The sequence below is a fragment of the Myiozetetes cayanensis genome, unplaced genomic scaffold, assembly GCF_022539395.1.
Source record: "Myiozetetes cayanensis isolate MyiCay16 unplaced genomic scaffold, myiCay2020 scf7, whole genome shotgun sequence".
Lineage (NCBI taxonomy): Eukaryota > Metazoa > Chordata > Aves > Passeriformes > Tyrannidae > Myiozetetes > Myiozetetes cayanensis.
In genome coordinates this window covers 13,544,277-13,561,686 of record NW_026087964.1, presented here as the reverse complement: position 1 = coordinate 13,561,686, position 17,410 = coordinate 13,544,277, and the positions used below count along the sequence as shown (strand labels likewise).

Sequence of the window (17,410 nt, the reverse complement as noted above, 5' to 3'; positions counted from 1 at the left end):
GTATTTGGGAGCTGTTTCACAAACTTCAGTAATTAAAATTTTTAACACAATGATAGACACATTTAGCAAATCTACTAAATTAAAGCCACTAGCATGCATGAGGAACAAAAAGTAATGTCATGGTTACCTTTGGGCGATCAGGAAAGTTAGATGTAAAAATCCCCTAGAGTTATTTAAAACACATGTTTATTTTTTAGGCATTCTTTTAGTTTGCTTTGTTTTTTCTTTTGGTTTTTAATATTTTATTAGTAAGGATGTGTATGTGTGTGACTTCAAAGTGAGGAGGTAATTTTTGGTTTTCTCCTGCATGCTTCCCATAGAAAAAAAATGAAAAACTTTCTTTTACACAAAGCATATGTTTGGAATCATTTACAGTAAAGAAAGTTAGACTAACTGGATTTTCCATTAAGAATGCAGAAGAGAATTGTTCAGGAGAAAAAGTCATCTTCTCCAGAAAAGACAGAAATCTAGACATCACAATATCTATCAGCTGAGCTCACAGTGAAAGTCACCAAGAAGTAAGGTCATGCTGAGGTTCAGGTCAGTGATGAGAAATAATATGCTGGAGAAATTGAGAAGACAAAAAGCTTTCACTGTACCCAAGAATTTGATGAAGTTGATAACTGATATGAAAGCATGACTAAACATGATATCCCCTGAGCTCTGACAAGTTATACAAGAACAAGCGTCATCAGAAATTATTGCTGGTATCTTATCATTAAATGATCCTCTATTTCTTTGCCCACAATTTTTTCTTTCATTGATCCGTGACATGTAAAAAGGGGATTTGACCAGTACAAAGCTCCTCCTGACTGCCCAGGAAACCTAATCTAGAACACTGTCAAATTATAGGTTTGATTGCAATATGTGGACAGAGTTTGTATTGGTGAGGAAATAATTTCTGTACTGAAATAACCCCTGTCTTGTACCTCTGGGTTCAGGTTTGGCAAGCTTGCATTTCCTGAAGAAACCAAACCCCCTACAACTCTAGCTGCTGGCCAAATAAAACATCTATTCACAAAAACAGGATAAACAGTAGCATCTTTCTCCCAGTATAAATGTAATGAGGATTTTGTAAGTAATGCCCATCATAATTCAGACATGCAAGGTGAATTCTTCATCTTATACTTAAAGGACATTCCTGAGAATTATAATCTGCATTTTCAAGTGACAATATACAAAAAAGCAAGTTATGTAATTTGCAAAATTTCTTGGTCCTGGTTCACGATTCAAGCTTCACTCTTTGGTGGTATTGTCTGCAGTTTCCTTCTAAGTCATCTTACCCATTTCACACTGAAAAATGCATGAAAACGGCAAACAACAACTCAGTGAAAGAGAACCATCTGAGAAGAACGAACAATTAGCTCCCTCAGCCAGGAACCCATATGTACATTATAACAGTACTGGCTAGTACTGTAAGAGGAAAAAAGGAATCTTGAAGGACCAGAAGGTTTCTGAATTTCAAAATGCATATTATCACCAGGCTGTCATTCACTTCAGAGACAATGTCAACCACTAGAACATTGATCAAGCTATCAGACCAATTAGTTGTAGGCCATAAGGAAATCTTCAGGGCTAGAGCTGGCACCGATGGAAGTGGAAAAGTGGGGAAAATTGACTTCATGATGAAAAATGATCATCTCCCATATAAAGACACATCCCCATTTTCCATGATCTGCATGCAATTTTCAGTATTGTTTCCTACATTTTTCATATGCTTCCCTTGGCACTGGATTTCATTAAGATGCTGGCATTGCCATCTGCAGCTCCAAAAGCACCTCCTCTGTCAACAGCTTGATCTCAGATGAGTCATTCTGCTTGGGCTAGCGAGCAAGCAGAAGAGCCTCTTAAGCCCATATAAAGAAGTCAACTCAGTGAGCTGCATTAAACACCTTGCAAGAAACAGTCAAGTGAAGAGAGTAGAAAGACTGCTGCTACCAAAGTTTGGAATTCTAACCTTGAAATATTGAATTTTAAATTCCAAAATTCTAAAGCATGCCACAGCACGGATTCCATTGTAATGTCCTGCAGCATCATTCAAGACAAACAAAAGACACTTCATTCCACCCAAGCAATACAGCTCTCCTTAATCTTTGGCAGAGGAATCCAGAGAACCTGATGGAAAATAATCTTCCGGTTACCAGTGCTGACTCTCACACTTGTTTCAGTACCATATGTTAGACATCCACTACAGGACATGACCCTATTTAGCACAAAAGCTAAACAGTACATTTAGAAAAAGTTAATATATTGAGTATCAAGTATAGTTATATCCAAAAGCAGCAGACGGGGTTGCATCAAAAACCAGAACAACAAAAAAGTTAAGACCTTTGTGTTCTGGCAACAATTTTCCTACTCTACAAAACTTGTTTCTGAGTGAAGACTTTTCAGGTCAGTCTGGTTTGAAAACTACTTGAGAATACAAAAAAAACCAAACCAAACAAAAAAACTTTCGAATTATATAGATAATAGCTTAAAAAAATAAGACAGAAGTATAGGTTAAGTTAGTGCAATGCTAGGAAGCTCATGGAAGCTTGTAAGTAACGGGCTCAGCACCCACAAGGGGGAGCCTGCCCCTGGGAGCAAATCTGTGCTCTTGCACTTCATTAGACAGTTTATGGTTATCAGACAGCTCACCAGTCTACAATTTGGTACAGTACATTTTCCGCAATTTTTAGGCTTTAATCAGGGCTGATGTTTGCATAAGAGGAGAGTCACAGAAAGGGAGAGCAGGAAGGAAGCTGGAAGAAATCAAGAAATCAGGATGATGACTTTTACAAAGGGAATATATTATCTGTCTAAACACACTGATTTTTAAAAGGAAGAACCAGCCCAGGGAAGCAGGAATGGAACACACATACTCAGAAAATACATATTTCCTCTTTATCTCGGTTCCTATAGTATGTCTATTTTCACTTCTAATCTGCTTGGAAGTGACTAAATATTTGTTACTATTTCCACTTTGGAACTATTTATCTTCATAGCCATGGTAATACATTCACATAAAGGCATCAGAGTTGCCAAATTCCTTCATTACAGTTTGGATTATGGTGTAGAGGCTGGGGTGTTGGTACTTGCATCTCACCGGACCCGTAACAGCAGACACTCATCATCATCAAGTCATTATCACATTTTCCCTTTGTGGCTGTGTTTATTTTAAGAAATTCCCATGTGTTCAAACACTACCTTATTTCAGAGTACCAATTCTATATAAAACTTCAGCACAAACAAGTATTTCCTTACTTTAACTTTACAGTTCATACCTTCTGGAGCAGTTCCTACAGATCCACATCTTCAATGTTACATCCAAGGACAAAACAAAAAAGCATAAAACAGACGAAAAATATACTTATCATACATGCTTTAACTACTCCTCCCCTCCCCTCCCCCTAAAGGTTACTATATTTCCTTTCAAAACTACAGCTAATTCACACCACATTTTCCTTTTAAAAAAAGTCTGATATTTGGAAAGTTTTACATAGTGTAATCCTCTTGAAACATTACACAATCTCAAAAGCACTGCTGATAAAACTACACCCAGCAGGATACTGTAATTAAGCAAATAAAGCAAAACAAAACATCAATTAAAATGTGATTTCTGGTTATATAATATTTTCCTCTGGTAAGGAACAGAAACCAAATTCAGAACATCTTTTTAACCTTCTTTTGGACCACCCAACTTAAAATGAAACATTTAACATATTTCAAGTTGTTTAGTTTTTTTATTTAGTGGTTATAGCTTTCTGTGTACAGTGTGAAAAAAGATAAAAAAAAAAAAAAAAAGACCCAGAGTTTTGCATATATTGATTTAGAAGGAAAGAGATTCCTAGTAGACCCAGGCAAATTCATTAACCTTAGCAAATCAAAATGATAATGGTCATATGCTTGAGCAGTAGAAATACATTGATTATCTTCTGTCTGTATTTTCCTCTGGGCATACCAAAACTAATTCCCAAATTCAGATGGGACCTGCACTGTTATTGTGCAGAGTGAGATTACACCATTAAAAAGAGTTTCCTGCAACATCCACATTTAGCAAACTAACTGAAAAGTCATACCAAGTTCAGGAGCCAAAATAAAATACAATGGACAAATACAGTCATACAATCATAATTAAAAAATGCAAGCAAAGTGAACAAAACATATTATTAGCAGCAGACTTTCTTACACAACAATCCCACCCACAGCTAGATAATGCAAAAAAGGAAGCTCTGAATACTGCTACAGGAATCTAGATTAAGTTTCATTTTCAACAAAATACACAGTCAAACAGTTTGGCATTTCTAAGGAACCATAAACTGAAACTACAGTATCACATTCTTGTGTAATATATGAAGATACTAAGTTCCAAATCCATACTTCTAATTTATCAAATAATGCAACATTTAATGGATACAGACAACATTTTTCTTCACTAGTTTATTTGGGAGAAACTTGAACAATCTTTTCAAGATAGACATCTCCACCTTTGACGACTACTCAAAGAGTGTGCTTTCTTTTCAGTTCTTGGGGGATTGTTGTTCTGTTTGTCTTAAAACGTTAACATCTTAAATATTAATAGTGAAAGCCCAAAGAATTATCAGTGCTAATGCATTTGCACTATTGTGCTCCATGTAATACATTTGACTAGGCTCTTCTCCCCACTTGAAACCTTTGTGGATAAAATTACTGTGAGGTGAGCTTGAATTTCTGCTACTACAGAGAAAATCCAGCAGTCCCTGTTACCTATAAATGTTAAATCTTATGAATTTATAATTCCAGAAGAGTCCTAAGTTACATTTCTATAATAAGAATTTGTATATCTGGAAGCATTATTAGTATTTTAACTTCAACACTGAATATATACCAAATGATCAGTTTTAGGTCACCCATCTCAGAGACTTGCAACTCACTGCAGATATCATTTCTTGATCAATCAAATCCTAATTCAACTATATTTCTCCTGGTTTGCTCTTTTTTCCTCCCATAGAGGTGCACACACAATACTGCCATTATTTTGCTATTACACTGTTATATAAACAGGCTTACAGCACACACTAATTTTAAAGCCTTCCCTAGAACTCAAATCCGTTTCTGTTTTCTGACTGAGGAAAAAGACACAATAGGTTTTGCAACCTGATTTACAAGAAGAGACAAAAGCTCAGTTTAGCCAAAATACTAGAGAAATATTTTTAATGTTGCAAGAAAATGGAAAAAAAAATTGTTTGAAGTGAACGTCCCACAACATTAGCTAGAGAAGCAAACCACCTCACCACTGGCTTTGCAAAACTACATAGCATAATTAAAAATATTTTCTTTTTCACTTTCTGTAGTGCCTTTGGTACATACACATAAAATTGCATGACCTTATTGTTCCATGATGCACTGCACATTTCCAGCTATTATCATTAGGTCTCTTACAATAGTTTTCTCCCCAGTAATCACAGTCCTTAGCTGGCCATAAGTATTTTGCATTTCCCACATTCTCCAGTCCATATTCACAGAGCAAACAATTCCAGTACATTCTATTTTTTTATTTAAATCCCTTAGTATTATTTCCTCCAACAAAATTTACTGGTGTGCTGTTTACACCGTCAATCAACAGACTACAGAACAACAGATCAAATAAATACTTCACCCCATGATCTTATCTAAAATTTCAGCAGTATTTGGCACAACTGGTCAATGCCCTGGCAGCTTTGAACCTAGTTTTGTATGCAAGACTACAATCAAAGGCAACAGTACACTGCATGTTGCAAAATTTTTTCATCTTAATATTGCATGCTAATAGAAAAAAATTTTACTAAAGTAATCTTTTTCAATCCCAAAACAGTTGTACAATTTTCTGATTATTTCCTAGTCCAAGAAGTCTTACAAAATGGCAAAACATTCTCTTCCTTTGCACAGATAGAGCCACCGTTATCAGCCAGAACACTGAAGATGACCTGCTTGGCATTTAGATCCTCAAATCTGAATATGTCTGGCTACCCCCAGATAAACCTACATACAAAACTAAAATTTTCCCATGAGACATCTCTCTACTTAGTGCCAAACAAGTAGTTTTGGCTTCTGCACCACTGACATGAACACTGTACTAAAGATCAAGAAGCAAAGCACTCCTCCATAGATTTGGTAGGCTCTCCACAAGAATTCTGTTTCTTCATTCTTAGAAACTACCCTGACCCAAAAAATTATATTGCATGTTTGAGTGCAATTGAGTGCAATTTTTTGAGTGCAATTTTTATTTTTTTCTTGTGCTGTAGGTGCATAAGAGATAAGATTACTGCTGCTATAACAAGTTATAGCATTGGAGAGTTATACAAAACTATTTGCTTTAATGAATTAACAGACCTTTCCAAAATCAAGGAGGGAATTCAGTCTCTTGCCTTTTACAAAGAATGCACAATTCATAAAGAATCAATTAATCATTGACTAGATTTAATATCAAAGCAGAAGTAGTAAGGACCAGACAGAAATTTTCTCCAGTGTCACAAATTATCACTGCTTTCCTGCACTATACGTATGTGTTTGTGTCATTATTTTAGTTCATGTAAATAACTTTCTTTAGTTCTGTTAAGCTTTTCTAAATCTTTTCTCCCTCCTTTAGGTGCACATTTATATTCTTTTCTCTCTATTAAGCCTTCCATATCTTTATACTCAGAAAGTAGCTACTACAAATACCCCTTCATTATATTAGCTGTTATCCTATCTTCTTTGCAACTCTTCCCTGTGGGCCTTATCAAACTTGATATGCAACCTTTGCAGTTTCAGGGTCAATCAACTATCTAAATCCCAGCCAGCGACCACCACTCCTACAAAAAAGCCACAGAGGGAAAAAAAAAAAAAAAAAGTTGATGTTTCTTCTATCTCCACTACAATAAAGTACTAAAAACCCTGAATAGCTGCCATCAAACCTCTCCTTGTACACACTACCTTATAAAGTATGAGCAGTTCCTTACAACTGTATGGATTACACATCCATAGCAAAAATAAAAATGTGACTGAACTGTCTGGACAGAAGGAGAAATTAAAAGAAAGAGGCAAGGATTTTTTCTCTTGTACATGTAACCCTGCAAATCCTCAAGGAGTGCTTAACCAAAAGACTCGCCCCCCCCAGTTCAGTCCCTTGTTTCTTCCCCCTAAAGATTAAGGGCCATGGAAAGAAGCCTTCAGAGCGTGGTCCTTTAAACACCCTAGAGTCAGGGAGGGCCTGCACCTGGGCTTGGCTGTAAAGATGAAAAGAGTTCAGCAAGCCCCAGCTTTATTCCCCATGAGGTGGGTCTGAACAGCCATTAGCAGAACAGGCCTCTCAAGTGTCTGAGGAAGAGAATAAACTCTGCTCGGCATTCATAAGCAGCCTTTCCCAAGTAAAACCACCAGCCCTAGCTCCAATACCCTCACAACAGCTACAGGGATCAGCACAACAGTCTGGGTTGTCCGTCACTGCAGCCCTGACTTCTCTGAGACCAAGTATTGCACTTTGTGTATCGTCACTTTCCATAAGATAATGAGAATCCCTTTAATTGGTACTTAGATAATTGATGTGACCCTGCCCACTAGGGCTCCGAGTCCCACACAGTTCAATGTAGTTTCATTGAAGTTTCATGTGGAAAGTGTAGTCTATGTCTTCCTGCATGCATTACTTGTCTTAATCACTCACCAGTTCAGCAAACCTAAAAGCTCTACCAAGACTGTAAAGAGAGTAATTTCAGCGTGGTACAGGGTAAGCGTAAGCATATCCTAAGTACTCCTTCATCTGACACATGAATTAAGAAATGAATATCACAGAATTATTTTTCAATTAAAAATACTGAAAAAAGTACTGAAATTTTGATACAATAATTTAACTATAAATGGTCAAATATTTCAGACAAAAGCAAATGCAAGTACCTCTGACAAGTCTCTATCTGATTATTAAATTTCAACTTAATAAATATATTCAGAGAAGTTTGAAAAACATTAAGATCCCACTGGCAGACAGAAGTCTCACTGCAGCTGTAATATGTCATCAAGTGTTGGATGGTTTATGTCATTTGTGTGGAGAAAAAGAACATTTACTGTATCAGCAGATTCCATTTGAGTTTTCCAGCTCAGTTATTGACATCTGTGAAGGATACGATCACCAGTAAAACCAAAAAGTATTCAATAAAATTTGTGGATCATCAATAATTGAGTTAAGCTGTGCTGGGCTTTTTATTATCAGGCTCTTAACATGATTTAAAGTTGTGGGGTTTATCTCCCAAGCAGAGACCAAATAATAAACAAACAACCCTGAAACCCATCTCTAAAGCTAGATGTAATTTCAGTTTTTACTACAGTGTGTTTATAAAAACACATCAGTTGAAAAGCATCTGGTCTTTTACAAAGAGCATTTCATCTAGTTTTAGCTCTGTGATAGAAAAAAGTATTCAAACATGCTTTGTAGGGCAACATTATTGCAAAAAGCATTTGGAGAACAACATTACAACAAAAAGCATTATTAAGGACCCAGAGCAAATTAAAGCTTTTAGATAGCCTTGACTTTCTTTGATACAACGGAATATATGAAAGGAGATCTGTGCTGGGTAAAGTGGATATGCAATTCTGCAGTAATGTTGTTTCCCATGCCAATTTCCTACACTTTTTGAAGAATTCAGACAGTACCTACTGCAATCAGCACACGATATGTTGTATATTTCAAACCTGCTTTTTGTTTTCCCCTATAAAAGCTTGTGTATTCTTATCAAGAACATATAAACAAATCTGACAAAATACCTTTTTTTTTTTTTTTTAACTACAGTAAAATTTTTGTTGATACATTCTATATATATGTTAGTAATTTCCTAGGAAAAACCTATGCTCTTTATAAGAATATACACTTTGGGAAATATTTTTAAAAGGAGAAATACATGTGTTGTTTGAATGGTGAGTAATTTTAGAGAAGCTCTGAAACAAATTCAATGCATTTAAAATGCTATATAAATCAACATTCAGGATGAAGGGTCAACAGGGGTTAAACTGTCTGTCCTTCTTGCCTGCATTCATAAATGTCTCTTCTAGCTTTACTTATAGAAGCAACTGCAGCATAACTTGGATATTAAAACCTCCAAGGAAACCAACAATAAAAGCCGCTAAGAATTTCACTAGGTTTTTTTTTTTTTTCCTTAGGTGTTAATTAAATGATCATTTAACACTGAAATGTAAACACAACATTTTCATCTACTGACAGCATAGCCTATTATGAATCCAGGGTAATAAACGTCCTGGTGTTAATACTCTGAACCAAGTTCCCACAACACACTAAGATGCCTTGTCGTGTCTAAGGTTAAGCATCTAGACACAAAACAAAGATTGTGCCTACTCGACTTCCAGTTCAATTTTCCCATCACCCAGTGACCTAGGTAACACTTTGAGCAATAAAGAATAAATTTAATTTCTCCAGCATTTTGTGAGGATTAGGAACAATTGTTGGCCTGCAATGACTTTTTATCCTTGGATTCTTTCTCTTCCAGAGCATTCCCCCAGTTCCAAAAGAAAATTCTGATGGTTTAAGACACAGAACAAACAGAACTTTAAATTAGGCTTTTTTCAATCAATTGGGACTGTTGGAGGGGAAGCAATCAACCCTTCTTTAGACTTTTCTCAGCTATTCAGTTACTTTAGGCTTTAATCTCCCACTCGCAGAAGAAACCTACCATCATAGGGACAAGTCTCTATACTTTCAGATTTTCCCTTGGCTTGATTTATTCCTCTTTTCTGTTCTTTTTTTTTTTTTTTTTTTTTTTTTAATCAAGATGACATGGCTGCACTTAAATGTCCACTCTGTGCAAGCTGAGACTTACAGATGTCCTCTTTATAACGTTTCACACCATGTTTCTGCACCACATAATAACAGCATTTCCTCTGACATGCCTTTTTACTTTTCATGACTTCCTTCACTGAGATTCAGTTTCCTACTTAACTCCTGCCTAAAAGGTTTCCTATATCATAATTTACCAAAGCTTTCAAGCTCAACCCTCCAGGAACAACTCAGGGACTGGACATGAATATGGTTACAGGTGATCCAAAACCAGCTACTTTAATTTTCTTATTAAAAGGCAATTATCTTAGTTCTCTGCTTTGACTGCTATCATCTCAACAGAAATACAGAAGATAATTATTTATGCTTGGGGCTAAACAGGGCAAAGTACCAAAGCCATAATAGCTAAAGTAGATATCTCGATTACTCTGAATACCACAACACTATTTTAATAGAGCTATGGTTTGAGTAATTAATACAATTCAAGTTTTCACATTAGACATATTTAAACACCAACAGCTAATAGCAAAAATTTTTAAATAACACAGATACTTGTATTGGTCAAGAAGAATCACTTTAAGTCATATTTTTGTTTGTTTGACATTTAACATGACTTTACAGTTAAGGTTAAAAGTGACTGAACAGCTTTGAAGTGTTTGCTTGAACGAAAAAATCCATAGTTCTAAGTATCACAGAATATTCTGAGTTGGAAGGGTCCACAAGGATCAGAGTCGTGCTTGGATGATACTCTCAGGCACATGGTGTGACTCCTGTATAAGCTAAGGTTTGAGTTTGATGATCCTTGTGGGTCCCTTTCAACTCAGCACATTCTGTGATTCTATGAAATTCCAACTTCTGGATACCTCTAGAGATGCCTTTCACTGAAATTATTCACCTACATCATTAACAGAAAGAGTTAGTAATCTGCCCAGTATCAGAATTAGTTTACAGCTCCAGCAGTCCATCCAATTTGCCATTTTATCCCACAACAAAAGAAACACTGCTTGTAAAAAAAAGACACAAAATTATGTTTTTATAATTAAAGAAATAAAGGCAAATTCAACCACAATTCAAAGACAGCTTCCAATTATCTCAAAAAAGAATATAAACATCCATCTTGTAAGCATCATTTCACAACAAAAAAGTTTGTTTCCAATGTTAAAAATCTCATAATATTACTTCAAGTAACAACATTTCACCTGATTTCTGTACATTTGGTATACCATTTTTTTCCTTCACAGCACCGTAACAGGTGATGTGCAAATACAAAAGAAAGAGTAGCTCAGACAGCAAGCCTACAGACTAAGAGATTCTACAGCAAAGGGCAGGAAAAGCGATACAGTGAAAAGTTTGAAGTCCAATAATTGCATGAACTGATAATACATTTTACTCTTTTTTCTGACTGCATTTCAAAAGATCATTCTGCTTCTACCAAACTTCCCCTCAGTTCAGTCTAAGGCTGAATGCTTGCTGCTGCTTGGATACAGCTACTGCAAGTTGTACACCAAATGTATATATGCAATACTTGTTTCTGTGCTCAAAAATAAACTACCTAATGAACTTTACACATTTCACTTCCAAAAATCTCTAAAATGTCATCTTGCTATATAAGTAAGGCTTATGTCTGAAGCAAAGCTACAGTAGTATTTTTGTTTTGTTCAGTACTTTGTGTTGACTGTTTTTGATTTTGAAAAATTACAGCAGAGAATTTCTTCAAGGTAGAAGAAAGCGATGGTAGAACCACAGAAAAGATGCACGTGCAAGCCAAATTGCATAAAGCATTCAGGCCCCCAATTCACTTTTGTCTCTAGGTTAAAAGTGAGCAGATGACAAAAGAAACAGTCTCCCAGAAGTTTATCTCCCAGATCATCCACAGCAGAAATGAATGCCAGAGAAGAGGTATTACAAACCTAGCACGAAGACAACATGTTCTTAGTTACTTTGGTTTATTCTTAAAGGTAATGAATCTTAACAAGAATATTTTTAATACACATTCTTTTACATTTTAGGTAGTCTTCTCTATTTACAGATTGAGATTATAGTAAAAATAAACTCACAGAACTGTAACTTGCAGTGTCCATGCAGCATAAAGGACCAAATTCACCCTGAACACATTCTACACTGGGGCAATAAGACCTTGTACTAGCAAAAATACATTCATGTGGCAAATCGTTGAGTTCTACTACAGTGTAAGAAAGATTAGTAATTGCTCATATATTAGAGATTTCTTTAACTACTTGTTTACAATACCACAAAGCCAAAATTGTACATTCGTTTTATACACATACTAATTTGCAGTGTTTCTTCACTAAATAATAATTTTGAAATACAGTTATGTTCTAAGAACTATAGTTGCAGTTCAAGAGCAACACTAATAAAATAATGCTAATAATTAAAAACTATATAGTATTAGAATTGGTATATACTTACCAACTAAATTGTTTAGATAAAACATTCTTGTATTTGAACTAAGCCACAGAGGTAAAAAATTACAAGTCAAAAAACTAGTAGGATGGGCACCATGTATCCAAGACTCATTTGTTTCTATTTAGCTCTAAAAGGATAAGATTCAATTCTATCACACCAAGAAAAAATGGAGTTGCCTTATATGCATGCTGCCTAGTATGCATGCTGCTAGAATACCCCATAGCAAATCATAAAAACTCAAACATGTGACTGAAGGAACTCACTATCCTGGGGAGGATATAGCAACAAGGTGGTTTCATAACTCATATTTAAATAAATCTTTGTTAAATTGCTGTCCATCCATCCCACTTCTGCAATAAAATGGAGCACACTATGTTACTCCTACACATACAGCACTGGAAACCGACCCACTGCGCTTCCTCAACAATAGTTCCATTAACAGTCTACTTATAAAAGGAGAGAAATTTATCGATATTGCCTTTTGGAAAGGGGAAACGCACTTTTGCTCCTCACTGGATTTAACATCCAGAGCCACCTGTTTGCAGTGGGAATATTTCAAAGCCTTTGGGATAAAGAGCATTTTTCTAATGAGTGATTTCTCTGTTGAGTTGGTAATACAGATTCAGACTGAAGATAAATATCTTTTCTACAAAATTATGACCATAATCTCACTTGCCATGATTACTGTTAAATGGAATAAGACAAAACCATAAATTACACGTCAAATGCAGGTACCTCAACAATAGGGAGCCCAGCACTTAAAAATATGTTAAAAGTCCCTGTTCTAGCAGCTTACATGCACCACCTTGTCTTTCTTTGCTTTCTATCTGAAGTGGGAGGTTTTTTTGTTTGTTTGTTCGTTTAGGGTTTTGTTGGTTCCTTTTGTTTGTTTGTTTGTTTTGGGTGGGTTTTTTTCGGGTTTTTCCGAGGTGGGGGGGAGGAGGGGAAGGGTTGTGGTGTTGTTGGGTTTGGTTTTTTTTTTCTCTCGGCAAAGGTAAAAGCAAAACTACGCTCAGCAAGGGATGCAAATGGCAGGTTCTCCTGCAAACAGCTCCAGCACCAGCACGGAGAGCCGCCGGGAGAAGTTCCCTCGACCGCCGGCTCCTGGCGCCGGGAGCGGCCGCGGCGCTGGGGCTGCCGGCCGGGATGAGTAATGATGTCGGTCCGGCCGGACAACGGTAACCCTGGCAACTGTAACCTGCAATTCCTGACTAACCATTGTGGGATTTATTGTGGCAGGGGCCAAAGAGGCCAAGAGTAAAATGAAGCAGAGAACTATGGTGTCTGACACATCTAGTACCACACACTTTAATCATAGCTGGCAGAAATTAATTCAGGAGGAATTTTTGCAAAGGCCCCCCATACAGCATGTTTTGTTGTTGTTGCTGCTGCTGTTCTGGCGTAAGACAATTTTTAAAAGGCTTTCTTGATGTTTAATACTTTCTCCCTTTAAAAAAAAAATTCTTGCAGTGAATAATTAAAGTCACTAATAGACATATCAAAAATTATGTTTACTAGTTAAGACTATATTAAGATTTTTTCCTTTAGAGGAGAAACATTCATAGTGTGTACCTTAAAGTACACATATGGGAAGAAAAGAATATATCAGAGCACACCCACTACAAAGATTGTTGTTTTTTCCCAAGCCAATACTGCCTAACTTATTATACAACAAATATTGGTCAGTAGGGAAACTTAACCATCATTCCAAGCGTAAGAAATGTAAATGTAAAGGGACAAGCTTTGTGCATGGAATTCAATAACCTTTACATGCCACTGATTAATAAATGTATCTTTTAAAACTGATTTTTCAAACAGCTTGGGTCCAGCACTTGGTATCCTGCAGCAAACAGCAATCAATGAACTGTGATCTAACCAGCCAAAGTAAGCAGTCAAAATCTATTTGCCTCAGATAAGCACTCACTAGGCTGTAGTAGTTCTCTGTACTAAGGTACCATTGCTGACATTAGACAACTTAGTGGACATACAGGTCACCAAAAACAACACATCTCCTTCCTGCAGTTCTTGTTGAACAAGAACTTGTATTTCCCCAGGGGATTTACAATGGCACCTTTATTTTAACAGTATTGCATCAAAACAGAGGTTCACGTAAATTGTGCTTTGAGAGATTCCTTGTAAGGTAAGATTAATATAACCTACAGCACTCTTCATACTATTTTTTAGCATTAACTACTTCCTGCTGAAATATTTATGTCAAGACACCTCTGCAGATAACTCTTAATGGGCAAATCAGTTTCTGTTTTGACTAAAATTATCCATTTTAACTAGTTCCAGGAGATTTCTTCAAAGACTGATAAACTGGAAAGAAGGTAGCCTGAGAAATATTTTGTTTAACTACCTTTGAAAATAAGTGTCTTCAGACACAGAAAATAATGCACTGTCTCTTTTAAACTCTCAACCTATCGCTTTCCTTTACTTACACTTCCCATCTGTCAACAAGTGCTTGTAATTTTATTACACTGTCCTGTAGTTTATGCAGAGTTGGTATTATTTTACAGAGTTCTGTTAATGGACTGGATAAATGGTAATGCTATTTAAACTAGTCTCCTGCTCCAGCAAACACAGCTGCAACTGTACTACTATTTCTAGGCAAACATCTTGACCTGAACACGCAGTGCTCTCTCAGTCCGTCCAAAGAGAAATTGGAGCAGACAGCAAAGGGAAAGCATAGCCGGCCGCTGGCGGCAACCAACTGTGTCAAATCATAATTCATATACAGGGTACCCTCTTTCTTTTATATTGCATTTAGGCTACACAACAAGCATATGTGCTTCTTCACCTGGCATCTCATTTACAGCCAAGGGTCAAATGGTAATTATTATTCACAGAAGCTCAACAGTATGTTGAAACCTCGCAGTACACACATTGTTTGATTAGCTGTTAAATGCCAAAAATAAATACTAAATCCAAAGCATAGTATACATTTTACTGATCATGTTTAAAGAACTTTAAGTCTCCTCAGAAAAATATTTATTTGGATGTAAATACATCTAAGCATATACAATGGTACACGTAAAAACCAAAATAATTTCATACTCTTTAAAGTGGTCAAGCTACATATTATCTGAAAACTGACCAAGAACTTTTAGCTAGCATCAATACCTTTGTTGGCCTGACATTTTTTCAATTACAAATTTAGTGCTAAGCAGCTGTAGATTTTCAGTTTAATTCATATTTTCTTTTAAACATGAATACATTATAACCAGACATTCACTTTCATGGTCTGATCAACAATAACCCTTAGGCAGAGGAAATTTAATACTGTGAAGCCAGGGATCTCTTACTTTCCACCATATACGCTATGAGCAGTTGTGTGTTTTATGTCAAAGGATATTATAGATTTAAGACTAGCATCTATCAAATAAACAATTCTGAAATAAATATATTCAAATATAATTTTGCTTGAAGTGTGCATCCATTTTTTGCCTCCAAATTATGGTTCATTGCTATTTTATATGAATCTAGATAACAACCATTACACCATAGGTGAAATAATAAAATTATCATAAATCTCTTTCATATTCCTTTCTGATGGAAGTAATGTCTTTATTATGGCTCATGGAAATTATAAGAGACTCAATTGTTAATACATAATACCACATATGAATATATTATAACGTTATAGCACAGCAAAATATTTTTGTTTGTCAGGACAAATGCCTTCAGCAGCTTTCTGGCCTAGTCATTTAACAACTCATTGAATCTACAGTGAAGTTCTGGAAACAAAGCATACATCCAAACAAAACGAATGAAACAAAATACACAGAACTAAATGCTTATTATCAAAAGAGTAATTTCCAGTTCACCATTTTATGTTGCTATGAGAAGGGAGAAAAGAACTATTGTTTAACAACATTAAAACAAAAATCAACTCCAAAAAGTAAAAGCTTCATTATACCATTTTTTTCAAACATATTTCCATACACTAAAGTGGAAACAAATAACAGGAATCCCAATTTCCTCCACCTTCACTTCTCTTTTTCCAAGCACACAAGGGATGAAACTCAATATAACCAGCAATTTCAACAGCAGAAATCTTACCTGAAGTCTAAAGAAATGTGTCAAACACGTATCTAATTACAATAGGGCTGAATTTGTACAAAAGCCTACTTAAGCATGTCCCTTCAATACCACATAACGTAACTTAAAAATACCTTAACATTTATTCAGTTAAAATAAACCAGAATCCAAACTTTATTCCACATTTCTACTGCAACAGAATTAAGTGACTTCTTCGAAAGGACAATGGGTCAAAATATTTCTTTAAAAATATTGCCAAAACATTATCAAACCAAAGAATACAATCAAAGCAAAAAAAGCCATTACCCAGCTTGATGTTATTTCTATTTTAGGTAAAGCATTTCATAGTTTTTTCTTCTCAGAGCTCAAGTTACTACCTTTGTTTTCTTTGAGAGAGGACATAGGAGAGAGTTCTCCATAGACCTAGCATTTGGCAATGCTATAATTTTTCTGGTAAGTGTATACAGCCACAAAAGCAGAACATCATAAAACCAAAATGCTTATACAGTGCTGCATCTCTGGGTCAGAATTTCCACAGGCATTTTTTATTTCTTTTAACACAGAAACAACAAAAAAAAACCAAAACCAAACAAACAAAAAACAGGAGAAAAGGAAAGTATTCTTTCAGCAAAACTTCTTTAAAGAAGTGGGAATCAATAACAGAATACTTTGTCTCATACACCTATCAGTATCTGACCCAGAAGTAAAATAAAATATAAACAAGTCTTGCAAAGCAGTACTCAGCTTTAACAAAACACCACTGTTCCAAAATGCATTTTAGCCCTGTTTGAGGTAAAAAAACAAAAAAAAAAAACCCTAATACAAGACAGAATAACAGATCAAATCCAAATTTTCCCAAATAATAGTTATTGGGTTATGCCTACTTACAGCCTGTATAACTTCGGCGTCCCCAGAAAGAGCAGTTCAGAAAGCAACTGGAGGTTATTTCTGTTTAGGCGCCTTTAGAAAGAAAAAGAAATAGTTGTGTTAAATTACAAATGCTACAGAGCAATGCAATGCAACCACTTTGAGTAGGCATCCCAGTGATGTAACAAGCTGATTTTAAAGACCAGAAAGGTCCATTAGCGGAGACATGGTCCAGCAGTAAATTTACCATGGACTAATTACATTTTCTGGTTTCCCCCTACAGACCATATTACCTATTTTATGGAAGGTTTTGCATCT

At 35.7% G+C, this 17,410-nt stretch overlaps 1 protein-coding gene across 1 annotated transcript in view; it reads right to left on the bottom strand.

The window, feature by feature from the left end:
• The window catches only part of SLIT2 (slit guidance ligand 2), a 265,416-nt gene that overhangs the window by 227,516 nt on the left and 20,490 nt on the right, over nucleotides 1-17,410 (bottom strand). Inside the window, 1 exon segment of the mRNA XM_050338763.1 lies at nucleotides 17,114-17,185. Coding sequence (XP_050194720.1) covers nucleotides 17,114-17,185 — 72 coding nt within the window.